The 27192-nt window shown below is 44.1% G+C and overlaps 1 protein-coding gene across 8 annotated transcripts in view; it reads left to right on the forward strand.

Moving 5' to 3' along the window:
• The first annotated feature begins 810 nt into the window (after nucleotides 1-810).
• Nucleotides 811-27192, forward strand: part of LOC144114391 (uncharacterized) — a 105933-nt gene continuing 79551 nt past the window's right edge. For all 8 annotated transcript variants that reach the window (XM_077648097.1, XM_077648099.1, XM_077648098.1 and 5 more), the window contains exons 1-5: nucleotides 811-942; nucleotides 1368-1425; nucleotides 3987-4071; nucleotides 7730-7884; nucleotides 16429-16596. In XM_077648097.1, the coding sequence (XP_077504223.1) occupies nucleotides 1378-1425; nucleotides 3987-4071; nucleotides 7730-7884; nucleotides 16429-16596 (456 nt within the window). In that variant the 5' untranslated portion in view covers nucleotides 811-942; nucleotides 1368-1377. The remainder of the gene's footprint in view (nucleotides 943-1367; nucleotides 1426-3986; nucleotides 4072-7729; nucleotides 7885-16428; nucleotides 16597-27192) is intronic.

Consider the following 27192-nt stretch of genomic DNA (forward strand, 5'->3'; position numbering starts at 1 on the left):
CCATGCACTTTCCCGACTGAGCCTCCACCTGCACCCGCCTGTCTGCCTTCACTGCCGTCAGAACGCCTCACTCAACCCTCGCTACATTCGAGTCCCCGACCACCAGAACTCTCCTGCGCCCCAAACGTTCGCTTCCTAATTCCATCTGTTGGCCTCCGGATCGCTCTAGCTGACTCTCCTGCCGCTGTACGCTATTGTCGCGAGTTTCCATGCCCGCTTTAACCTTTTTCACTTCGTTCTCATTTTTCTCACTCAATGCTCGCTGCACTACAGCACTGTACGATCGACGAGCCTCGTCCCCCACCTGACACTTCTCCGAACTGGGGTGCCCAGCCGGCCGCGACCTGAGCGCTTCAGCCTGTTTTTCTAGCTGGGTCCGCTTTTCCCGCTCTTCTTTAATCTCGCCCACCATTCGCTTCAACAGGGCGGCATTATTCTCCTCCTTTTTAATCAAATCGGCGACGTGAGCTTCCAGCTTAATCCGTGCCTCTCGTTCGACCTGCCGGTCCGCATTAAGTGCATTAAACCCAGCTTCCCATTCCCCTTTTAACGCATGAACGGCGTCCCCAAACCGCTTGCACATCTTACACGCGAAGCTTGCCTCATCCGCCTCGGCTAAGCTCCCGAACCCTGTCTCATCTAAGTAACACCAACGGTCGCACTCCTGGCACTGTACTAACTCCCCGTCCTCGTCCTCCTTAACTTTCCTAGCTTGCCGACCCATCGTCCGGCCGACTACGCCTTGTGAAAGCCCGCCAAAATTCCTATGCCACCTCACTATACTTCAGGCATGTTCTTCAGGAGGCATTGCTCGAGCCCACTCTAGCCGTTTTTCTAGCCCTGTCTCGAGCCGGCTCGAGCTAGAAACGTCAGCTGGCCGTCAACGGAGTCGCGGAACCTTACGATTCCAGCAGGCTTTCCAAGAACCTCTCTGTCGTTTACGTATGTATTGCAATTTTTTGAAACTTTCAGAATGTTAACGGTTGGCTGGAAATAGATCGCTGAAAGCTGTGGCAGCGAAATATTAGTTACATACGCCAGGTTTTTGGTTTCAGGGCGTTGCGATAACTGTGGGTTTCGATCGCAGAATCGTAATGAGCTTGTTTTTTTGTATTTTTCTGACGCAGGAGTGTATAAGTAATCATCAGTGTATTCATAAATTGGAGGCAAATAGTATATACGGTTATTTTTTTAAGCGCACAAGATGGAAATCATTTGTATCTCATTGTCTACCTCGACTGGCTGTAGCTGGCTGTAGTCGGTCATGTTTCCAAAAGACGTTAACTCTTGTGTGTCGTAATATATTCTAGTCCACTTTAGTCATGATCTTTACATAATCTTCTGGCTCCCCGCCTTCTGTCGCTTAGATGGACAGACATGGACAGCTCCCAAGATCAGCGTACAGAGAAGGGCCCGAGAGTATCGGTAAGAATGTTACTGCTGCCAGTGCTTGCATCGTGTGCCATTTGCTTCACTTGTATTGCTTGCTAATGTCTCTCCTGATTGCTTCTCTTGTAGGACGGCACTAATGTATGTATACTCATTTTTTTTTCTACGTTTATAAATTTGATGTTGAGTTGTAGGTTCTGTAGTCAAGACAGTGTGTACAATTAATAAGTCACCTTGAGTATTTCTCGTAACGTGCCACCTGCGCCCCTCCCGTTGTCGCAGACGCCGCAGATATTTTTTTTTTATATGTTTCACGTAGAAATTTTCGGCGTTTTGGGAGAAGTTTGTGGCAAAGCTTTATTATGTGCTGTCGTGGCTTCTGTATTGTGATTGTTGTCTCTTGTAAGCGTGTTGTTCTTACATGCGCCCGTTTTGAAACTGTTCGTTAGTCGCGTTCAGTCTTGCACGAAACCAGTAACTGAAACAACTTCTAACTTGACTGCACGTTCGTGTTGGAGTAGCACTGAACCATGGTGCATGTTTCAGCTACTTTTCAGAAAAGCGTGCATGTGACCTGATGCTTTTAAAGGAGCTACCATTGAATTCAACGAACTGGCAATGGCTGTTTTTTTTTGTCTAAGTTGTCACTGCATCAAAAGTGATCAGTTTCCACTTATATGCAAAAGTGCTCCAGTTTGCAAATTGTGAAAAATTTCTGCGATTTTGTTTGGAGTTAGAAGTAGCTTTTTAGGAATACAAACGTTGTGACAGCATATACAGGTATTGAGCATGGCATTGGAACTAACATTTACATCTATAACCTGTTTTTGAGGACACTGATTTTGGGGAGGTAGCTCTGTCTAGTACGTGACTGGATCCTTGCTTCCATGCTGTAATATATCAGTAGCTGCTGGAAGTGCTTGGCTGGGCAAAGAAGCTGTTGGCTGCGCACTGTAATTACACTGTTTGGCATGTTTCTTGCTTCATTGGCACTTCTGCTGCCGTAGATTTGAAATGGTTGTTTCTACTAGTGATGTGCCTTATCTTGAAAGGCCGTGGCTGTGACAGGTGCAGCACTGCCAGTTTTCTTTGCATAAGCATCTTGTGTTCAGCATAAAAGAACATGCAGCTGCAAAGAAAGCTACGTAATAAAAATTCACTTTGTCTGTGGTGTTGAAAGGGCCTTGCTTTGTGAATGTTCAGTCTTGCACATGCTGGCAAGTCCATACATCTGCTGGCTAATCATTCACACTCCAGTGGTTCACAACATAGATTAAATTCTTCCCATTGTGTGCTTTTATTGGCAGGGCATTATTTTTTCTATTTAATTGCCCACCCTAACGAATGTATGCTTTTATTTAGGCGGTGTGGCTGGGTGATGTTTTTTATTCTTCTATTACACCCGAACTGATAAATGGGTGCTTTTACTGGTACATCATTCTAAATTTTGGATAATGTTTGCTGACATCATCTCTCGCTGCACACACAGCTTGAATTCTCAACATCAGAATGGCGCATTGCATCAGTGTGGCATGATACAGCTGTGCCAAGTCACGCTGAAGTTGTGGCATGAAAATATTAACAGTTTGGTAGATAAAATGCACAAGTGTGACTTTTTACAATCAGGCTGGGAGATTTTATAATTTAAGCCTGACACATTTGTGTTTTTGGCTGTTTGTTCACATGGCGACATTGCCTGCATGAAGTAACGGTGTTGCATCTCTGTGAACTGGAGGTATAGAATAAAATGGTGCTGTCTGACACCTTTCTTTTTTCTCTTGGGGGGCTGAATAGATGGCAGACAAGCAGATATCTGCTAGAGGTATGGCATGTTACAACTGTGCCTCATTCTTTGAAGGCATGCATAGATACCTTCATAATTATGTGCCTAAGATGTATGGAAAATTGTCGGAACTAAAATACTCTGATGTTCAGCTAGAGCGTAGCAGGTGCGTAGCCCGCTACACTGCCCATATGAGTAACAGGAGGAAAGTAGAATTCCAGTCCTCCTCCATAATGACTTTTCTTTTCACTAATTAATGTAGTGTGCACACACCTGAATTTGGTAGCAGGCATTCATGTAATCTTGATTTCATAGATGGGTACTCAGAGCAGTATTGTAAGATAGTGAAAGTTGCTTTGTGCATTGTATTAAGGAAGGACCTAAAAGAAAACCCTCTTGTGTTTTTCGGAAAGCAGGCCTGGTGAACAGCCAGGGTGGTTGTGTTTTAGTGCTTGAAGAAGCATATATAAAGCAACTTAAAAGCATCTAGTTATTTTGTGCATTGAGCTCTTCAGAACTCCAGTATTATATGTGAACACTGAAGCAAGGGTCCTGAATTTTTTTTTTTCCTCTTTTATGTCGATTAATTCACCCTTGGCTAATTATTTTTCTGTTCTTCCATATCCATAGGTTTAGCTAGTCCTTGAAAAGTGGTTTTATTAAAATATTACTGTATGAATGCATAACGATGTATGGCGCTGTACATACATTGTTCATGCACATTTGCTAGTTAATGTGACTAAATATGAAGGAGGGGCTTGTAGTCCTTAATCTTTGTACTTTGTTGGTTGATAAAGTCTTGCCCCTTGTGCAGGTGGATGATGCACCTCGGGAAGACCTGGTCAAGCAGGTCAAGCGCCAGCTTGCCCTTCTACAGAAAGCGAAGGCAAAGTGTGATGGTGAGTAATTGCATTTTTGCTGTGCTGTTTTCAGCTAAATTTGCCGCACTAGTGATCTAAATATTTGTTTGCAGGCTAGCAGGAAATGTCATTGCTATAGCTATATGGAAGACTCTGTCCTGGATAATTGGTGTTGTCCTCACTTTATTGTGCCGTAGTGGAAAGCTCTTTCATTCATGTGGGGTTCAGTGAAATGCTGTCGAGCTGGGCCTGAACGTGGGCACTCTCAAGAAAGAATGTGCCATTCCATGCTCGTATGGCTCAGGTAGGCCTGATTTATGAGGTCGTGAGGCGGGCAGTCTCATGGGTGGAGGAGGAGCATGTGGTTCAACTTTTGAGTTGGTACAACTTTAAAAGAGCACAACTTTTGTTACTGCTTTGCTCCAGAGAAGTGCTAAGTCTGCTATTTCTTTTTCATTACTGAGTGTAGTCCAGAGTGCACAGTGCATTTGTCTAAATTCGGGTCAGACAGATTTTAAGCTCATTTTGACATAGAGCTGCTGTTCACATTGGCCTGGTCACCACTCATTTAGCCATGGATTCCTCAAACACATCAAGAGATTTTTACTTGGTTTAGTGTAAGCTGCTTGTTCTAGAGTGTGCTTATGCTTCCTGATGAAAGCGAAATGCACTAATGTCTGTTCGCTTAGTAGCTCACAGTGTAGCTTTGGCGTGTAAAAACCCATTCATCTAATAGATTTATGTTCAAGAGGTCCAAGCTCTGTTCCATGTACTGTCAGGTTATAGTGTGAATTTCAGCATAGTAGCACGCTTCACAACTGGAACATGTGTGTCCCATCATAGGCAGTGTGGACGAGTGGCTTTGCAATAAACTCATAGTATTATTACTTCTTGTTGAAATGCATTATTGTCTTTGTACGGCGGTACTTAAGGCTAGAAACTGTGCTAAAAGACTGAGATAAAAAAGGATGAGAGAGGTAAGGACAGGACTCCTACCTTATGTCTCCGTCTTTTAGCACAATTTTCCATCTTATGGGGAGACGCGGTAAATAAATAGTACAATTTTTTTTTCTCATGTCCCTCGGGTCTTTACCTGTCTTGTGAATAATTGGTTTTTGGGGGGAAAGGAAATGGCGCAGTATCTGTCTCATATATCTTGTGACAAAAAATTATGCCAAAACATGCAGTACAGATTTGGAAAATGACTTTTTTTTATGTGTGCTCGTCGAAAATTGCGAATGAAAAGCGCTTCTGATGGTCCTGGCTCATTGTGAATTACATGGGTTACTGATGACAGAGCACTGCCATTTTATCATCAACTTGAAGTGAAAGATCAGAACATCAGAAGTTCTGCTGGTTGCAATGCTGCATTTCTCTGACCAGAAGCAAAAACATGCTATGCAATAAAGGGGTCGCCGCAGTGGCTTAGTGGTTGTGGCACTCGGCTGCTGACCTGAAAGATGTGGGTTCGATCACGGCCGCGATGGTCAAATTTTGATGGAGACGAAATTCTAGAGGCCTGTGTAGTGTGTGGTGTCAGTATGCATTTAAGAATTTCAGCTGGTCGAAATTTCCACAGCCCTTCACTATGGCATCCCTCATAGCTTAAGTCGCTTTGGGACGTTAAACCCTCATGAACCCATAAACCCGCAATGCAATAAATGAGGCAAACGCAGGAGTAACCTTTAATTTTTTCTGCTTTCAGTTTTCTTGCTGTTGCTGTAACTTACCCCTGTGGCATTTTGTAAATAGTGACAGCAGATGATTGTTTGTTACGCATGACTCTTAAGGCTTGGAAGAGTGCAATAAAGCTCTTAATTTCTGTTTAGCTGTTTTTGAAGTTGATTTTTGTAAACATAGCGGTCTTTTAAATATGCTTGGTAAACTATAACTTCTTTTTTTGAAGGTACTAGGCATTTTTAAAAAGAACATAACTTTATTGCACACAGCAGGCCTTTGCAAACATGCTGACATCGAAAACTTGTGCACTTAATTATTTAATGTCTCAGGGATCACTTTATGAGGGGGCTAGTTGTAATTACTCTAGAACTGTACCTGCTAGCTTAAAAATTGCTTAAATGACATGCTCGTTATGGCGGCATGTGGTTGTTTTTCTTCTGCTTTTATTAATCTCTCGTTGATGAAAAGCACACACTAAAATAATAATAATAAAAAAAACATCCCCTGTGGTCCTTGGGTTAGGTGACTGTTGGCTTCTGTAACGTATGTCATAACTAGCACCTCTCTCCCTTGACTGCTGAATAGTTTAACGAGGGCCTCGAATCTGGCAGCCTTGATGCCATATGTAGTTTAAGAGGGTTCTCGCACAGCTTCCGCCCTCACCGTTCTATCATGTTCCTACATGGAACTCGCGGTAATGCAGGACATGCTATGTCCGCCGCTATCGACGAGGGTGGCAGTAGTGAACACTCTCAAGTTCAGTTACGCTACACATAAATACCGCCAAAAGTAGAGATTGAGCAGCTTTCGCCGTAGCTTAATTGGTAGAGGACCAGATGCGAAATTCGGAGGTCGTGGGTTCGGATCTCACCGGCTGCATGTGGTTGTTTTTCTTCTGCTTATATTAATCTCCCATTGATGAAAACCGCAAATATAAAATAATAATAAAAAATTCCCTGTGCTCTTTGGTTTCGGTGACTGTTGGCTTCTTTCACGTTTTGAGAAAACTGACATTTTCATGGAGATCTCGGCCAGGTTTTCGCTACCAGCAGTCGCAAAGAACATTGTTTAAAGTAACTTCTGGGCTGTTCTTGGTTAAATCTTTCAGGATATAAATAGAAAGACCTTACAGATATGAAATCCGGTGTTTTCTGTAATTTGATTTTTTTTTTTTTGAGACTTTCGTGATTTGAAAGCCGTGTCGTCCCCCCTTAAAGGGCAAGTGAAGAGGTCTTAGAATTCGATGTCGTTGAGTTTAAACAAGTCGAATGTGTGAAACTTGCAGGTCAAGCATGCGAAATCTTTTTGTGCTAGCATTTGAAATGAAGTAATTGCCGATTAAAGCGTCATCGGCGTTCACGTTTCTCAGCAGTGCACAGCAACAGGCAGAGGCCGCAATGATGATGCCACGTACGGCGGCATTAAATTTTCAGCGAAGAAGCGGTTGTTTCAAGGAAGAAAAGAATGCCATCGAAGGTGAAGCTCACGAAGCATTGTTTGACGACATCGGAAGGCGCACGGCATCATGCGGGCGAAGGTAGTAGTAAGTGTTTAATTAAAAAATAATAACAAAAAGGAAGGTAAAAGATTTTTGCTCACCCTGGCATCTGCCATCACTGCTGTGGCGGCACCTGAGCTGGGGAAGCGGAAATAAAGGATAGCAGGCAGTTTGAAGAAGTGAAATGAAAGAGGTGAGGGGACAGTAAGAAAGGATAGGAAAGACGAAGGGACATCTGACATTCCGTCAACAATGATGTAACCCCGAGTTTCCCCACACTCCTTCAATGCTGTGAGGAGAAGCCTGAACATCATTGTGGTTTTAATCGCTGATTACGTCACCAATGTAAGTGCTAGTGCAAAACTACTTTGTGTGCGTTACCTAGAAGCTTCATAGATTCGAATTCTTGAATAACCTCGAATTCTCAAAAAACCATTTCATCTTCCCTTTGAGATGTTTCACGAGCAAAGCAGAAAACTGCAGATGGCTTAAGCAACGTTGAAATGCTTTGCACCTCAGATCTCGGCAGGAAGTGTCAGGAGAAGGACAAGGCCATTGATGAGTTGCAGAGCCAGTGCAAGAGGTGGGAGCAGGAGCATGCAGAACTGGAGGAGCTTCGCCAGGCATACCACTTGCTGCAGGATTCACAGGAGAAGCAGTATCACTCGTTTGAGGTGCGTACTTGGACACCCCTCTTACCTGGGAAGACATTCTGATGTTTTGCCGACATGCTAGTGGAATTCAGTGTGATATTGGCATCTGTCAGCTAGTGCTGTTCAACTTCAGGGCAATGAAACTGTTAAAAGAGTAGAAAACTGAGCTAGTTGGTTCATTCTTCTTGGTGGGAACAGCCGAAAAAAAACAAAATGCAGACACAGAAAGGAACACACAGAACGTAGAAATTTCCTTCTTGAACGAACCCCACGGGAGATAAAAGTAAGATCTTTTTGACAAGGAAGCAAAAAGCGCGGATTTTCCAATAAAAATTTTAGTTGACAGTCAGCCTCATCTACATTCTGTGTGTTCCTTTCTGTGTCTGCGTTTTGGTTTTTTTTGGCTGTTCCCACCAAGAATGAAACTGTGTTTAATTGATTTTGAAATCCACTGAAAATTTTGATCACTTTACTCTCTTCTCTCTTTTGCTTCTGATGAAGACAGGTTGCTTCTTTTCCTGTCATTTGTGGCAAGCAGCTGCAATGGCGTGGTTTGCTGGCTGGGGCAGGTTGGCTGCATGGCCAAGTTGAGTTAGAAGATATGTGTGGTCATGTGTTTGAACTGATTCATTGGGTGTTTTCGCACATTGGAATGCATGTGATTTTGACGGGACTGAAGCATTGTTTCGAGTTTTCTGGAAGGTAAAATGAAAGGGGCACTGAGTAAGACTTCATCCTAGTTCGTTCTGAGTCATAGTAAAGTATCTCGGACCAACAGAAATCTTTACTATATCAGGGTCTTTCTTATATCAGTTGTTGGTCATGGCATGGCTCTGACTATGCTCTCTGGCTGCTTAATAAGCACGGATTGTTGGTTTATAAAAGAAACACTTCGAAATATCTTACATCCTGCCCTTATTTTCCCTTTATGCTATGATTATTTATGTTCAGTTATCACATGTTACCACATTTTCGACTTGGTTTACGTCTTGTGGAAGTACTGCATTTGCACGAATACAAGGTGGCTATGAATATAACACCATTCCATGTGAAAACAAAAGCTTTGCATGATCAAGGCGTCGTCTTCCGTGGCCTCAGTGTCATTTAAGAGGTAGTAGTCAAGAAATGCACGTGACACAGTGAAGTGTGGCCAAACCGCCTATGCAGTGCTGCCGCACCTCCGCTTCTTGCCACCGCTTCCCCATGCCTCGTGCTACCGTACTACGAATGCACGCCAGTTTACTCCCCCTTTTTAGTCCTCACTTCATTTTTACTGGCTTTCCATTCTTAGTGACCCGCTCCGCCTTCTTTCTACGTTCATAGCCAGGTTTACTTTTTCCGTGCGCGCCACGCGCTTTGCCTCACGGCCTCAAGGTCTTCGAAAAGTTGGCTTCTCCTCGAGGCTAGGAGCTTGGTGGTGAAGCCACCTGAAAGAGCGCAGTTTTGTTGTATTCGGTATCTATAGGCCTCGCGATCCTAGACTTCGCGCGTGCCGCGATGTCATCATTCCGCGGGAGGTACATCGCCACGGCCAGATGCTCTTTACTATAGCCGTTGTTTTTTTTTTTCGAAAAAAAATCTTTACTATATCCGGAAAAAAAAGTACAGTCATCTATGGAAAGCGAAATGGGACAGCAGCTTCACTTTAATATATCCAAGTTTTTAGTATAACCGAGTGTACTATAGCAGGGCCCTACAGTATTGATTCTGTAGCCCTTTCTGGCTACATTGACATTTGTCTGGGAGCAAGAGACTTGTTTATTGCTGAGAAAATGAATTAAATTTTTTTTTCATTACTCTACTAAAACTCATGTCATCCATTCTGAAAAGGACTCCATAGTCAACATTTCGAATTGAGTGATAGTACCTTGGGGATCTGCACGCAAAAACCTATCTTGACGCTCTGCAGTTTGCTTGTGAAAATGTCCAGGGGCAGTGACACTTGTTTTTATTTATCAAATCTTTATTACTTTATAAAAATCTCTTTTCAGTGAAATTAGTATCTTTGTCACTGGAATGTGGTAGTCTATCAATAAAGGCCAACTTAACTTTGTCCTCAGTGTCCCTTTCAGCCATTTGTAGTTAATGAGGCCCCACTCAATGCCCACTTGTTATAAGCAGTGAATCCTTGTGTTTAAGGTTTCGTGTTGAATGAGAGTCACCTAGCTCTAGTTTATTAATGAAGAAGTTCTACATTGGTTCACATGGCACCACGCCACCTTCGCATTGTGGAATTTTATAGTCTGGCTGCAGGCCTGCAAGTCAATATATAGTATTCCTGGCACTCCATTGTTTGGGGCCTTCTCATAGTGTGCTCTGAAAGGGGCCTGCTACTATAAGTATCACTTCATACGGAGCTAGATGCATTACTCTGACATCCCTGCAGGGCGGCATCTGCAGCTTGCAGGCTTTGGTGAGTGGCGACACCACGGGTTTCCGAGCATCCGCAGGGACATCCCCGCAAAGGGATGATGGTGAACAGTGCATCACCACGGGCCCGAGTGCCCGCGCCTAGCCGTGCGTGGCATCGCCGTGTCCGGGGAGAAGGGGATCTTGGTGGTTGAGCCGATGGCGAGTGTTTGGACCTTTAAGGCCCCTCGGCGAAGGCAACACACCACTTTGGCCCCAGCTTCCTGTAGACGGCACTCCGGCCTGACCCGACCGGGGGGAATCGGCAGTCGCCTTTTCCTATCCTCTCCTCCATCTTTCACTTTCTTATCTTTGTCTCACAACTCTCCTATATCCTACTCACTTTTTGGTTTTTCCTTTTTTCCTGGTGGCGAGGGTTAACCTTGTGTGGCCAACTACCCTGAGTTGTGTCATATTTGGTTATAGTTGAGGTGTACAGCTGGCATGGGCAGGACTTGCTTTCAAGTTCCTGCCCCGTCCCCTTGTTGGACTCCGGTGGTGGGTGGTGCATGACCGAAAAACTAAATTTTTTTTATGGCTCCCCTCTTATCCAAACCTGATCGCTCTCTAAAAAGAGGGCGAAACGAAGCAGCTGATTTTTTTCTCAAAAAAGAGACAGAAATTTTCAAGGTTCCACGTAATCCACAGTGAAAGTGACGGAATACAGGCAAGAATAATATCCCCATTCCTTCTGTCAAAACGCTTAACCGATACCTTGGGCCCTGGCTACAAGGTCTCAAAAATGGCCAGCGGCGACTCACTTCTTGAACTGCGCGACAGCACCCAGTGTTCCAAACTCTCAAACATAGCGTCTATAGGGGACATCTCTGTCTCTGTAGCCCCCCACCTATCTCTAAACACAGCCCGAGGTGTAATCTCTGAATCTGACTTTATCCATCTCACAGAAGCCGAAGTGCTTGAAGGGCTCACCGACCAGAATGTAATCGACGTTCACTGAATCAAGATCCTCAGGGATAACAAAGAAATAGATACCAAACACTTGGTCCTCACATTTAACACCAGTACCTTGCCCGAAACGATCGAAGTTGGATACTTGAAAGTCAATGTCAGACATTATATACCCAATCTCCGCCGATGTTTCAACTGTCAAAAGTTTGGCCACGGCTCACAAAGTTGCCATGGCCGCAAAACCTGCACGAAATGCGCTTTGAAAGACCACCATTCTGAGGAATGTGACGCAGCACTGTGCTGCGCAAACTGCGAAGGAGACCATGCTGCGTACTCCAGGGCGTGTGCGTCCTGGAAAAAGAAAAAGAAATAATTACCATAAAGACAAAAGAAAACATTTCATTCAAAGAAGCAAGGAGGCGTTTTGCGCTTGCCAACACATTATCTTTCACAGCAAAACGCAACTTCGCTGATGTGGTGCGCGGGGGCGTAGCACCACACAGCACTACGGCACCTGCCGAGGCCGCTTTCACAGAGCCTATGGCAGGGCCATCCACGCCCCAGGTAGGGACAGCGAAGACTGCTCTGCCACCCTCAAAGCAGGGAGCGCCGGTCCATGGGTCGGCATTCCGCAGGACCTACCCCCCGTCGGGAGAAGCCTGAAACTAACACAACCGCAGCCCCTCCGTGGTCCTCCAGCACCTCGGCTGAGGTGATGGATACAACACCCACTCCGCCTCCATTATAGAGACGGAACAGCTCTCTTGAGCGGAAAAAAGAAAGGCCCCTCATAACAGGCCCACCACATAAGTAAATCCCCCTTCATTTCCTCTCAAAAACATGAACATGGCTTTTTTAATTCAGTGGAATTGCAGAGGACTTATGCGGAATTACAGTGACATAACACATATTTTAGGGTCAATGTTACCCTTAGTTTTATGTCTTCAGGAGACCAATCTTGGTCCACAACATGTGCATATCCTAAAACATTATAAAACGTTTAGACGTGATCGAGAGCAGGCAAATCGACTTTCGGGAAGCGTCGCGATTGTTGTTCAAAGCGGCGTCCCTGCTCAAGAAATCAAGCTCAAAACAAAACTTGAGGCGGTAGCAGTAAGCATCGTCAGCTACAAAACACTAACAATCTGTTCCGTGTACATTCCTCCATACTTTACATTAAGAGTCCATGACCTACAAGAACTGATGGATGAACTTCCAGAGCCATATCTGGTAGTTGGGAATTTTAACGCTCACTCCCCTTTTTGGGGAAGCGAGCGCTGCGACTCTAGGGGGCAAACAATCCAAGATTTTATTCTCACAAACAATATGTCTTTTGAACACGGAAAAGGCCACATACTGCTCTCCAACCTCAGGCAATATGAGCTGTTTAGATTTGTCTTTTAGTTCTCCATCTGTTTTTAACGATTTTAAATGGGACGTTATCGAGCACCCATGTGGCAGTGATCACCTTCCTTTATTAATCAGTTTGACATCTGCGCCAGAAATCATCCCAACTAAACCGCGACGTTGGAAGCTGCATTTAGCAGACTGGGAAATTTTTAGAGCACAAGCCAATTTAGAAGATATAGTTTTAGAAAACCTCAGCATCGACAAGATAAACGAAGTGTTCATGAATTGTATAATTAATGTCGCACACTTAGCTATTCCTCAGTCTTCAGGAGTGATGCGGCAAAAACACAAAGTGTGGTGGACAAAGGAATGCAAGGAAGCAAAACAACAACAAAATAGAGCTTGGGGCAAATTTCGCAGGTACCCTACACATGAGAACCTTGTATGTTTTAAAAAGGCAAGAGCAAAAGCTCGGTACGTCCGTCGCAGTGCCGAGAAAGCTTCATGGCAGAGTTACATTTCATCTATAAGCTGTCAAATAACATCAAAGAAAATGTGGGAACAGGTTTGGAAATTAAATGGCAACTTCTCACCGTTCACGATTGCTCTTTTGACAGCTCCTGGCGTACAAACAAGCATAGGGGAACAGGTAGACATTTTGGGGGAACACTTCGCTGCTGTTTCTAGTTCATCTCACTATACGCAGTCCTTCCTGAAATACAAAAGTATTGCTGAAAAACAGACTTCCAACAAGTGAAGGTGCAAACCAGCAATACAACAATTTAATCACTCTCCACGAAATCAATGCTGTACTGTCTGCCGGCAAGAAAACAGCTGCAGGACCTGACCAGATACACTAGCAAATGCTTGCCCATCTTTCCCAGCCTGCCATAGAGGCATTGTTGAATTTCTTACAGAAGGAAAAATACCTAAAGAGTGGAAGAAAGCCATCATAGTGCCATTCCTGAAACCTGGAAAACCACCAACTTCCCCACGTAGCTACAGGCCGATAGCCCTCACAAGCTGTCTCGCGAAATCTTTCGAAAGAGTCCTTAATATAAGATTAACATTTGTCCTTGAATACTGCGAACTTCTTAATGTCCATCAATGCGGTTATAAAAAGGGATGCTCAACAACAGACCATTTAGCCTGCCTCGAAAACACAATAAGAGAAGCTTTTATACACAAACAGCACTGTCTTGCCGTTTTCTTCGATATGGAGAAAGCGTATGATACAACCTGGAGGTTTGGGATCCTCCGCGACCTGGGCAACCTAGGTATCTGCGGTAGGATGTTAAACTGTCTTACTGACTTCCTTTCAGACCGTTCATTTCAAGTACGCCTGGGATCAACCCTGTCCAGGAGCTTCGTTCAAGAGAATGGGGTTCCTCAGGGGTGTATTTTAAGCACGACATTGTGTATTATAAAAATGAATTCCATAAGCAAAATAATCCCAAAGTCCATCCTGTATTCAGTGTACGTTGACGGTCTTCAAATAGCCTGCACATCCTCAAACGTAGCAACATGCGAGAGACAAATACAGTTGACAATGAATAAACTAGTGACATGGGCAGATCAGAACGGTTTCCAGTTCTCTACACAAAAACAGTAGCCATCCTTCTCTCGCTGAAACGAGGCATACAAGCCGACCCATTTATACATCTGAACGGAACACAGATACCAGTAGAAAAAGCATAAATTTCTAGGGATAACTTTTGACAAAAAACTCAACTTCCTGCCTCATATAAACGCACTGAAAAAGAAAGCCTCCGGATCCCTAAATATACTCAAAGTACTGTCACGTAAACGTTGGGATGCTGACAGGACATGTCTTTTACAAATTTATTGCTCAGTGGTACGCTCCACCTTATACTATGGATGTATTGTTTATGGGTCAGCGAGACCTTCGTACCTGAAACGACTAGATCCAATACATTTAGGTTTGCGTCTTTCCTCTGGTGCTTACAGAACGTCACCCATAAATAGTCTATATGTAGAAATCAACGAACCATCGCTTACAGATAGAAGAACCATGCTCACATGTTCATACATATTAAAAATCCGTTCACTTCCCAAGCACCTATGTTACCCAATAGTCACAAAGTGTCCATCTAGAACACTGTTTAACAATAAACCGCTCGCTATCAGGCCACTCCTCCTACGTTTTTAAGAGATGTGCCAAAACCTTGGCGTACTAGATGCATTACCTGACATTGCTCGGAGACGAGATCCACTGCCTCCATGGTACAATTTTCCTGCAATCTGTGATCTCACTCTTGCGCAGTTCCATAAAAAACAAACTCCGCAACAACATATAGTACAAGAATTCCTTTCACTCGAGGAAAAATACAATAGTTTTACGCAGTTTTATACAGATGGTTCAAAAACAGACGCTTATGTAGGGAGCGCAGTGGTCCGAGGGAAGTCTGAGAAAACAGTACGACTTCCACAGTGCTCATCCATCTTCACTGCAGAATGTTACGCAGTCTGTGCGGCCGTAGAAAAAATAGAAAACGAGAACTTTACCAACAGTAATATTTACACAGACTCCCTCAGCATACTTACAGCTTTGCACTCTAGAAATGCTGTCACTCCGATTCATGGTGACATCATACACAAGATAGTAACAGCCACAGCTCGAGGACAAAACATAAAACTCTGCTGGGTTCCCAGTCATGTCGGAATAAGAGGCAACGAGAGGGCAGATTTCTGCGCTGCTAAAGCTCATGGCAAGGAAATAAAAAAAGTAAATATACCTTTTAAGGATTGCATAAACTTAGTACAGCGTAAATTAAAAGAAAAATGGCAGTCAGAATGGAACGGCGAAGTGAGCAATAAACTACTCTTGGTAAAGCCAGTTTTAGGTGAATTGAAATCATATGTGCACCAGGAACGTTTTAATGTAGTGATTTTATGCCGTCTCCGGATAGGTCACACACACCTTACACACAATTTCCTGCTAACAAAACAAGACGAACCTATATGTGAATGTGGATATGATCTTACGGTTAATCACATTTTATTTTCATGTGTGCAACTGGAAACACTAAGAAAAAATTATTTTACTCAATTTTATAATTAATGCATTCCTTTTCATCCAGCACTGTTTTTAAGTGATAATGCCATTGTTAACATACATTCCGTTTTTAGTTTTTTAAAAGAAGCAGAGGTACTTGAAAAACTGTAAACCTTGAACCACTGGTTTTCTTTAGTACAGGATACACCTCAGCCACTTTCTCATTCCTGAGAACAAGGCTGAGGCTTCATTGGGTGGGAACCTCAGGATCCTTGCCCAGTCAAGGATAGCTGCTGAGGCTACCTGAGCTTCTCTGCGGCTTTTACCATTAGCTATTTCCAGATTTCTTCTCTGTTATTATAAGGCAGTTCAATATTTTTGGCCATCTACACCATCGATGATTTTTCATATTCCTAAACATTCTACAGACAACCAATTAAATACCTTGAGCTTGGCGCATGATGTCCTTAGCTGCCTATGTGCCATAAAACCCAACACTACACAACACGCATTACTCTGACAAAGGTGTCAACCATGTTGTCTGTGGCTTCGAGAAGTGGCTTACATTTGTTCACTGATACATGATGGATAAGTATAAAAATGGTACCATCACATTGTCTATCAGCAGTAGGCAGTGTCCCATTGAGATTCCCACTCGGCTGAGGCATGGGTTGAGTGTCCCAAAAGCTACCTATCTGACCTTGGGCCTTCTGTTTATTAGCTTTGAATGCCTGACACTACTGGAAGCCTTACATCTAGTGTGTCATGTCTAATGAGATTACCTATTCATGGTAAGAGCTCAGGATATGTATGGACCTTAAGTTTTATGTTGGGTGTGTAGAGAATTGGTGTGATGTTCCGATGGTTTGCTGCACATGCAGGTTTTTGAGGAGAAGCTGGCAGCATCCAGTGAGGATGTAGCCAGGTGGCGCCATAAATACCAGGAATGCTTGGAGAAGCTGGAGTGCACAGAATCCAAGATGGCTGCTTACACGCAGGGAACAGAGTGCCTTCAGCAAGAGTTACAGCGCCTGGAGGCTGAGAACAGAGTGTGTATTGTGCTGCAGGCAAAGGACCTGTGCCTTTTTTTTCTTGCTTCATTGTGTGAACTAGCCTACTTGTACAGATTTGCTTGATTGCTTGCTTATGGAGCAGAAGCATATCTGGTGCACTTAGAAAATCATGAATGATGTGAAAGAGCCACAGGACATATGCTAGTCATCAACTAGCATTTACCAGCACTCAGTGCAATCCAACTAGCCCAACATTCCACCCTTTGTACTTTATAGAGGTTAAGTGAAATTCATTTCATTGAAAAATACTTGAGGTCACAGTGGAAAGTTTTTTATACGGCAGCACATGAAAAGGCTTTGATTCATGTAAAAACGTTTCTCTTTCATCTTCTTTGTGGTGCCATGATTCTTGCATTGAGCTAGTGGTGATATTCTGACACTGTCATGCATGCTGATGAGCTACATAGGAAACGTGTATGTTGTGTACACTTGCGAGAAAAAGACTAGGGACTGTAGGTACTATGGCAAAACAGTTTTCTTACGTCTCAGGCCCCGGACTTGATGGGTGCACTGGGTTTTTTATGTGCTGACCTTTAAGACTGCTTTGCTCAATTTGAGGCATGTGCCTATAATGCGAAAGAGATTTATTCTTTTAGCAGCATCTGTGGTCTGCAGAGTTTTGCTAGGGCAGTTGGAAGTCGCATGTTCTCTGCATTCTCTTTGCCAGAGAACAGGTCACGTTTGTGTTGATGCCGCTATGTTTATTGCTTTAGCTTTGCTCAGGCTTGTGCAGGTGACAAAACTGCTTTTTAATACAAAACTGTTTTTAACACAGTTTTGCATAAGGCCCCTAATTTTATGCAGTGAAAAATTTTAAATTCCATGAATCAAAAACAGAATCTGCAATTATTCTGCAGGAAACATAATGCACATAAAATATGTGGATTTTTTTAAACATGCCTTCCATACTGCATATGTCCTTTCGTTAAAATTGAAGGTGGTTTTAGTAATTCAGCGTAAAGTGGTGCTTGGTATTCTCACTTCACTTGAAGAATGAAGCATGTTTGACACAATGCCTCCACAGTGACTGAGTGATCTCCATGATAATGCTTGGTGCACAATCACACACTTGCTGTGGTGTGACCATGCCTGCAAGCTGGATGCAGCCTACAAAAGTTTGGCACTCGCGTTCCATTCACTTTTGTTCTCGGACAGCCCGATATTGCAACGAGAGGAAGCACCCAGAATGGATGCTGGGCATTATTCAAAACTAAACATGCTTTTTTACTGCCACTGATATTTTCACTAATATTATGTGACCACGAATATAACACGAGGGAAGGAGTTTCGGCCTTTAGGAAATTAAACAAAAAACAAAATTATTGCGAATAAAATGCGAGCTCAAATTGTTCTGGCTAACCATACCCGAGGGTTGTGCAAAACACTGTGTTGTCTTCCGTTTTCTCAGTGGCACTTGAAAAGCATCACTTCAAAGCCTGAGGGACAAAATCGAGTGCTCCAAAGCCTCCAATGTTTTCAGAAGTGGCCACTGCTCTGCCATGCCCCTGCTTCTTGCCCTGCTGCTTTGTGTTTTGTGTTGCACAGTTTGGGGCCCTTTTCTCCCTTTTCCACTCATCGTGACTAAGGCCCCTAGTTGTTTGCGATTCCGTGAAAAACCGCGGATTTAAGCATTTTCTGTGGAATTTTGTGTTGGCAGCAAAATTCCCATTTTTTGGTACAGTTTTTGTTACAGACATCAGTAGGAATTACACTGCGATGGGAAAATGACTAATTTACCTTATTTGCACAAATACAACAAGAGGGGGAGTTCGAGAGGTCAGAAATGTTAAAAGAAATATTATTACGAATATGACGAAGTCCCAAACTGTTCAGGCCTACTATAGCGGAAGAAGGGTCTGCTGCAGGTCAGGTTTCTACCAGAAAAGTGGCTGGAGTTAGCATATGTGCCTGGGCTTAGTCAAAAAGAAATATTATTACTAGGGGTGTGCGAATATTGAAATTTTCGAATACGAATCAAATACGAATATGAAGAAAAAATGGCTTCGAATATAGAATATCTGGTCAGCAGAAAAAATAAATTCAGAAAAGATGAACAAGCAAACATTGCTGCTCATATTTTTTTCAAAATAGTGTATGGCCATTGCAGCTGAAATAAACAAAACTAGACTGCCTGAGCACCGTATAAAAAAAAATCATGATGTGCGCAGAAATGTGTACTACTTAATTGAACAGCATAATAGTATCCAACCTGCAATGTGGTCAGGCAAAATGAAATCCATAACATGACAAGACTGGAAACAAAAATAACGTGATGGCTTGTAAAACCTCATTGATTTGGAGTTCAAAGAGCCGAAAGAAATGCCCGTGTTATTCAAAGGTCGATTTATAAACTGCCCCCCCCCCCCCCCCCCCCCCCCCCCCCCCCCAAAAAAAACGACTGAAAATGCGGTAGTCCTATGAGGCGGCTCTATCGTGCAAACACCTGTAATCACGTGACGAGCACAGAGTTTCGGCGTACTGGAGGACATCGCAAACGTAAGCGAGATGGGAACGCACATTGATGTCGGAATGGCGAGACTGCTTCTAAAAAGGAAAAAAAAAAAATTGACCAGCGACGCGTCAGTCAGCGTCTGAAAGCGGCACGGTGCTGTGATTGGACTACTGGCGAATGCGCGGGCCGACAGTTGCCATTGCCACGGCGAGTGGCGAAGCTCAGAAACCAAAACTACGCTGCCAGGTTATTTTTTTTTTACCTAGTGACAGTGGCCCTCCGAACTTTATCACGCCTGCTGTTACGCCCAATTAAGAGGTGCATGGGTTACAGTGCACCATGCAATAAACAGGCAGGATTTTTACAGGATTGCTTGCCCTGTTGTGACACCTCGACTCGCCCCTTCGGTAGCCTCACGCGAAGTTCCAAAAGTAGGCTTTCCTGCATAGCGTAGTTGACCAAACCAAGATGGCGGTGGTCACGCTCAGAAAGTTAAAGGGACTATGCAACGAATAGAAAGTCACTTGTAAATGTTTTCAATGCTTAGAAATGATGCTAAGAAGCATTCACACCAAGTATGAGTCTTCAGAACTGAGCCGGCAATTTATTATGAACTTTTAAAAGCCGTGTTTTTCAAAATTCGCGGGCTGATTGGTGTGCTCGTAGTGACTGATTTTGGAACTAAAATCGTGGAACAAAGACGTCACTGTACCATGACGTCGCCAGGCCACCGCGCTCTCATTCGCTGGAGCCACAGCAGCCATGACGTCATGGACACACTTCTGGTAGCCGTGAAAATCGTCTGCTCGTGCCGCCGCGCGGCTCTCTCGCGCAAGCGCGAGCCAGGGCATTGCCTTCACGCATATGGTTTCAATTTTTCTCTGCCGCCTCCTTCTGTTGGGAGTTCCGAAGCCACTCGCACGGCTCTCCGTGAGCACGCATAGGGCTCGATGCCCATCGCGGCCGTAAAAGCGAGCAGTCGCACCTCGAGGTCCAGGTTTATTACTGCTAATTACCACAGATGACAAGCAAAGAAACCCGACGCGCGCCGCAATCCAGGAAGGAGAAGAGACCGGAGAGATGCCGCCACGCTGCCGACGCTGCTGCTGGGGGGCTAGGAGCGACAACCGGAAGTTGCAAAATAAACGTCAGCGGATGACGTATTCATGGGCGGTGCCCAGTCCCAGAGCTGTTCTCTTTATTTTTTTCTGGTGCTCCTCATGTACGAGTTGAGGGGGGAGAGGAGGAGCATAATTTTTAATCGTCTATATCTTCGCTGTTATTGATGCTAGCTCAAAAATTCTTGCACTGGGGTGACGAGTGATCGAATGCCTATCTCTCGTCTGTTTTACGTAATCTCAATTAATTTATTGCATAGTCCCTTTAAGGTGACAAAACGAATGCCATGGGTGTGGGCATTAATTAGATAACATATGACGGGAGGACAAAAAAATAAACGCGCTTTCGCGTTGCAGTTGTTAGAAGCGGGTCGTCTCCATCTTGTTCGCAGCACGTGTGGTATGTGGGAAAGCCCACTTGCAGAATTGCGCACAAGGTCAAGCCTAGCGGCATCGGAACGCGATCGGTCCACGCGATAAACGATGGAGAAGCAAGAGAACAGGGCCTTTATATTGTTTTCCTAGAACTTTAAACTCTATATTCAGATAATTTGCCCAGATATTGCACTTTTGCCACAATCAAATTTACGAAAGTCGGCGCGGTATACGATTGCTGCCGAGTATTCGGGAATTTGCGAATATTCAGAAATTCACGAATATCATTTCTCGAATACGAATATGAAACATATTCTATTCGTATTCGAAATTTTGAATATTCGCACACCCCTAATTATTACGAGTATGATGAAGTCCCAAACTGTTCAGGCCTACTATAGTGGAAGAAGGGTCAGCTGCAAGTCAGGTTTCTACCAAAAAATGGCTAGAGTTTGCATATGTGCCTGGGCTTAGTCAACAGTCGTTACTCTTAGGTGCTGAGTGGCAAGTGTACCTGCAAATTGCTTTAAACTGAAATCCAGCTGCCCAGATTTCGCACCATTTCTTTCTAAGAAAGACAAGGTGAAGATTTTGATGTTCTGTCCTTCTGGGCTTGAATGGAAGTGACCCAACACTTTCTTCCATTGCAGTTGTGGATATCTTGTATCAGACAAGCACTATTGTTTGAGTGACGATAGCATGAAACATTACTTGATGCTAAGTCGCAACAGTGCTCTTCAATTCTAGATGACAGACCTCTTCAGCATGTGAGGCATATGCTCAGAAAATAAACTTGCATGTTTCTTTCATGCGTGTTATGCCTACCGCAGAATTTCTTGGCTCCTTAATTCAGCATTCATGTAAATTTGCAGATTTTTATTCTGCATTCGTGGAATTTGGAATTTTCTACCACAGAAAGTTAGGGGCCGTAAACATGGCTCTTTTACTTGCATTCCTTTCTTAACAGTCCGCCTCACTTTCCTTCCAAATTTGTAGTCATTCTCTCTTGCTAGTTAGCCTGTACTGGTACGCTTTGCCTCGACGGCTCAAGGTCATTAAGAAGTTGGCTTCTCGCAGCTCTCTAGCCTGGTGGGTGAGCTCACTATAGGTATCGTGAATAGTAGTGGAAAAAAATTTACTCTATATTTGTAGCTTGGCTCTGAAAATAACTCATAATTGCATTATGAAGCGTGATTTGAGTTAAAAAAACTCTAATTATGTTCATACAAATATGGTAATATTGGTTTCGATTGGCATCAGTTTCAAGACTTTTGCCATAGAAGCTTATTAACACAGTGTTGCCATAGCTGTAGAGCTTGACGTGCTGGCTTGCTTGAACAGATGGGGGCGCAACCAGAACTTCATTTGTTACCAGATTCTAGCTTTCAAGAGAATTCAGATGATTAAATTATTCATATTCCGACCATTCTGTTATTCCTACTCATGTCTGCATCAAAATAACATTAAAGAAGAGGATGTGGCTATTAGCACAGTATTCTGCGAAAAATGCTCAGGTCCTTTATGGAATCGCGGGAAAGCTGGGGGCCTTTGTCATGCGCGAGCTGGCCATTCTACCTGTGACACATCATCACTGATAAAGGGACCCTGACGACAAATTGAAGCTGGTCTGTATGGATTGATTACTTTGTACTAACGATAAAGAGGCTAGTTACTCTGAAAACGGAGCTTTTATAAGCTAGAAAAGTCCAGAAAATGAAATACAGGTATTGCTGCCATCAGCTGTCTTCACAAGCAAAGTGTGAGGATGTGAATACTTTGTGTGAGAATTTTTATTGGCTAGACACATCACCATTGACTTAGTCACTGGTCACAGAGTCCGTGATAGCAGTGATGGGAATGCTGTGCCATTTGCGCCAACCCGTGCCATTGCATTAAACCTGCTATATGCTGCTAGAAATAGGTGGTTCTTGGTGAAATTGCGCCAAGGCTGTGCCAAAATACTGTTGCAGCAACCAAGAGCCGTGGCAAATGCGAACAGCCTGAGGCTACGGCTGAGTGTACTAAGTCATGGCTTTCAATCCTTCTCCTGATATGTGATGAAAAAGATGACCGACAGAATCCAAACGCGTGCTGCTTTGCTTTCCAATCCTTTACTGCCTACTGTTGGCTCATTGCCTACTGTTGGCACAGTGTGCGCATTTTGCGTTTTTGTTTCGGCGGTGCTGCCAGCACTGCTCATACGAAAACAGAAAATTCACACGGAAAGAAAAAAAAAATGCTTTTATGAGGTTCATGTTATGTTAAATTTGTATCCTGCTAGATTTATCAGTTTTTTGTGCAGCACTGTCACGTGTTACTGCAAGAAAGGTTTCGGACGGGCTCCTTCTGATAGCTTAATTTGGACCTCCTTGTGCTTGCTGTAACAGCACAGTCAAGATCTGAGCTTCTGGTTTACCATATTAATTCAAACTTTCAGTGTAGTAAGTTTGTTCGATGATGGCGTGGCATTCTTTGGGGGTCGGCATGAGGTGACCGGTTCACATGTGCACAAATGCATGCGCGATAACGAGCTGGTGTCATTGCCAGTTTTCCTCACCCCATAACTTTAATTGAAGGTCGTATGGCGGAAGTCTGAACTGATTCTTTTCGTCGCAAACACTTGAAGAGGACGCTGTGAAGTTGGGGGAAGCACGTGGCAATGCTTAACCCATCAGCAGAAGAAAACGCTATGCATGCGGGATGGAACACTTCGTCATGAGAGGTGTGGGCGCGTTGGACTGCAAGAAATGTGCTATGCCATGAGATGGCGACGACGTGGTTGTGCTCCTGCTGCAGTATCATAACTCTAACGAAAAAAAGTGGTCGTGCTCATCCCTGAACGATCGCTGTAACTGGCGGTCTGTTTATTCATCCTGACTTCCTCTAACGGAGTTCCTTAAGTTGGAGTGTGTTTTAAGGTGTTAACGTCGCGATGCAGGTGCGTAGTTTTAAGGTGTTAATGTCGCGATGCAGGTGCGTAGTCACGCGCATTCTTCGTAGGTTGGCATGAGGTGACCGGTTCACGCGTGCACAAATGCATGCACGATAACGAGGTGGTGTTGTTGCCAGAAGTCTTCCTCACCCCATAACTAAAAGTGACATTGAAGAAAACAATAGAATTAGGTGTTTCTCAACATTTTCTGCAAGTTTTGCACAGAAAAATTTGTGCTATATAACGAGTATAAAATTTAACTAATTTTTCTATGGTAAACAATAAGTAAATTTGGGTGCATTTAAGGGGGGAAGAGGGTCTTAGAAAAAAAATTTTATTAATGAAATCACAATTATGAAATATTCAGGGAACATGTATTTTTGCGTGCTGATTCCAAATATGGAATTTAATTTAATGTACAACAATTTCTTGAGCACTTATGCAATATGTTATGTAACTTTTTGTGGAGAGCTTTCAAGAAATCCTGTTGCAGGGAACTTGCTAAAATGCATGCCATTGGTTTTTCTTGACATTAAGCTATGCAATAAAGCTGAAATTATCATCCTGCCTGTCATAGAAATTGAGTTATAGAATTTTGAAGTTGTCACTTCAGAAACAGGAAGACAAATTTTTCTTCCCGTTTTTGAAGTACGAAGTTCAACACCCTGTAACTCAACTTCTGTGATAGGCAGAGTAATAATTTTACCCTTATTGCATAGCTTGTTGTCAAGACAAGTGGACGGCATACATTCTAGCAAGTTCCCTGCAGCAAAATTTCGTTAAAGCTCTCCACAAAAAGTTGCGTAACATATTGCATCAAGTCCACAAGGACTTGTTGTACATTAAATTATTTCAATATTTGGAATCAGCACGCAAAAATACTTGTTCTCTGATTTCATAATTGTGACTTCGTTAATAAAATTTTTTTTTCTAAGACCAGCTTCCCCCCTTAAAAAATATGCAAACCTGGCTAAGACGATGGCCCAGAACCCTGTCTTTCAAATCTTAATGGAGTGCGTTATTTCTTAAAGCATGGCACATATTATTTGAAACACCCCCTATATACATATCTCAGTATTGGGTGCCTGCTACAGAACACAAGGAAGCTGCTCTAAATTGAATTTTCGCCTGCTACATAGGCTGCTCCAAAAGGCTCTTGGACATTGCCACCTCTGTGATGGTCTTGACGTTATCGTCACAAGTTTGGAGTTTGAATAGAGTGGCAGGAAAAAAATATGTCATTTTCAACTCCGTATTTCTCAGCAATAACTATAACTTATTGCTACTGAATGAACATCAACAGAGCCATAAAATTCCAAATACAGTAGAACCCCGCTGCTACGTTCCTCACTGCTGCGTTTTCCCGGCTGTTACGTCGTTTTCGTCCGGTCCCGGCATAGCTCCCATAGGATCCAATGTATTGGGTACCCCGCTGTTACGTTGTAGCTGTGAAAACGTTCCCGCATGATATGTCGCAACCTGGCACCCCGAACCCGGCCGGGCAACGCGTGCCAACCGCCATTTTGACGAGTCTTGGCCAGGCTTGGCTACGGAATTGGCTACAAGACCATGGCCTTTGAGATCACCCCCTTGCACGCGCGTGGGTAATCTCGGAGGCCATAAAAAGTCGCACGCGAGTTGGAGAGATTGCCACTAGATGGCCACTGCCTCGTCAGCCGAACCGAGTAAAACCCGCGGGCCAGCAGCAATCCAGTCTTTCTTGTTTGTGCGGTTCAGCCCATCCGAGTCGTCCGTGTCCTTCTGTCAACAGCTACGCTGCCTACGCCTCGTCAGGCCTCGCTAATCCAGTCTTTCTTGTTTGTGCGGTTCAACCCATCCGAATCGTCCGTGTCCTCCCGTCAACACCTACGCTGCCTATGCCTCGTCTGGCCTCGCTAACACCGCGAGCGATTTTTCGTCCTTTGATGGCGTCGCGCAAGCGCAAGGCGCTTTCCCTCGAGGAAAAGCTGAATGTTCTCAACGCAGTCGACAGGCAGCCAGCGCGGAAAAAGTCAATACTGGACGCTATGCACTACGTCGCTTCAGCGTGCACTGCAGTGAGCGCGTCAACTGCACAGCACTGCTTCGCGCGGTGTGGCTTTCGCATGGACGGCGGAGAGGAAACTGCCGCGGAAGCTGAAGAGACGGAAGCAGCCTCTCACGATCAAAAGCTGAGTGAAGCTTTGAATGCGCTGGGTGCCACGGGAGTCACGTATGATGACTACGTCGCCGTGGATGCTGCTGTCGTGACGTCCGAGTGTCAGAGTATCGCCGAGATCGTTGCAGACTCGGTCGCGAGTGAAGCCTCAGACTGTGATGACGACGAGGAGCACGAGCCGCATGATTCCGGGGAGTTGGCGGACCCGAGCTTTGGAGAAGCCGTCGCTGCTCTGGACCTCCTCCGCAGGTACGTCGCATCTCAAAGCGACGCTGAGAGCAATGCGGCTTTCCAGGCCATCGAGAAACGTGTGGTGTTTTCCAGTGAGGGGAAAAAACGGCAATCGACCATTCTCGATTTTTTTAAGACCTAAGCTCACTTGATGTCGAAATAAATTGTTTCAAGGCAAAGCTGCACTGTTTTCATTAATTTTCAGACCTTTCCTCACTGTTGCGTTTTCCCGGCTGTTACGTTTTTTTTCGTGATTCGGTGAAAAACGTATGAACGGGGTTCCACTGTAATCCAATTTTAGTGTAAACGAAAATGACTGGAGTTGGCGTCAGTGTCTTATAATAATGTTGTGTCATGCACGCAGCACAAGTCTAGCATTGTGCACCACGGCCATTAGTGCCATTTGGGCAACAAAATCGAAAATGTTATCGGTGTTTAAGCTTATGGGTTGGATAAGCTGGCATGTGAAGGTTTTATTGCAAGTAAAATGCGTGGCTGAATATACCGTATTTAGCTGCTAAACTTGCACGCCCCCAATTTGAAGCCTTAATTTTAAAGAAAAAAGCTCGCAAATTGTGTGGACATTTCATAAACACGTCCTAAAAAAACTCTACAAAGGTGACAATGAACTATATATGCTGTATGTTTCTGCCTTTACGTTGACCCCCCCCCCCCAACTCGTAATAAATGCTAAATGACACAATCGCAAAGCTAGCATTCAGAGGAAAATGGAGATAAAAGGCAATAAAATGGCTCCCTCTTGTGCGCCCTTGTTGACTGGCAACAAATCGAACAGCAAACAGTTCAGTAGTTCCGGTTTCCAGCATAAGCATAAGGTTCATCCAGGAAAGGTTGCGGTCTGGCCGTTGCTGCCGTTATCTCCTCCATGGCTATTTAGCTGGTGCTGACTTGTTTCTACTCGTGTGTTGGTGCATCTCGGGAAGGGGAGGCTGTTATCAAGGCGATCAAGGCTCGCTGGTTCTGGCACCCTAGTCTCGCACTCTCGTCCAAAAAAGCCAGTTGTGCTCGCCCCTCGCACGCATCAGGTATAACTTCTTTTTGGCTTGGCCTTGGCAGTGATACCTTACTTAGAGTGGCATGGCCGGCATGGCAGCATCCCCTCACCACTTGCACTTTTCGCAGCTGCACACAGTGGTGCAGTCGCACTGATCTCCTCAAGACTACCTTGTGCGCGTAAGACTACCTGTACCCTTAAAGACATCTTCCTGTGTACAGTGATTGTCACACAGTGAACTAAAGATTCGTGCTTTCTGTTAGGCTTGTGCAAATGTTTTTTTGGTTCAGA

Source organism: Amblyomma americanum, chromosome 1 (assembly GCF_052857255.1).
Source record: "Amblyomma americanum isolate KBUSLIRL-KWMA chromosome 1, ASM5285725v1, whole genome shotgun sequence".
NCBI classification, from domain to species: domain Eukaryota; kingdom Metazoa; phylum Arthropoda; class Arachnida; order Ixodida; family Ixodidae; genus Amblyomma; species Amblyomma americanum.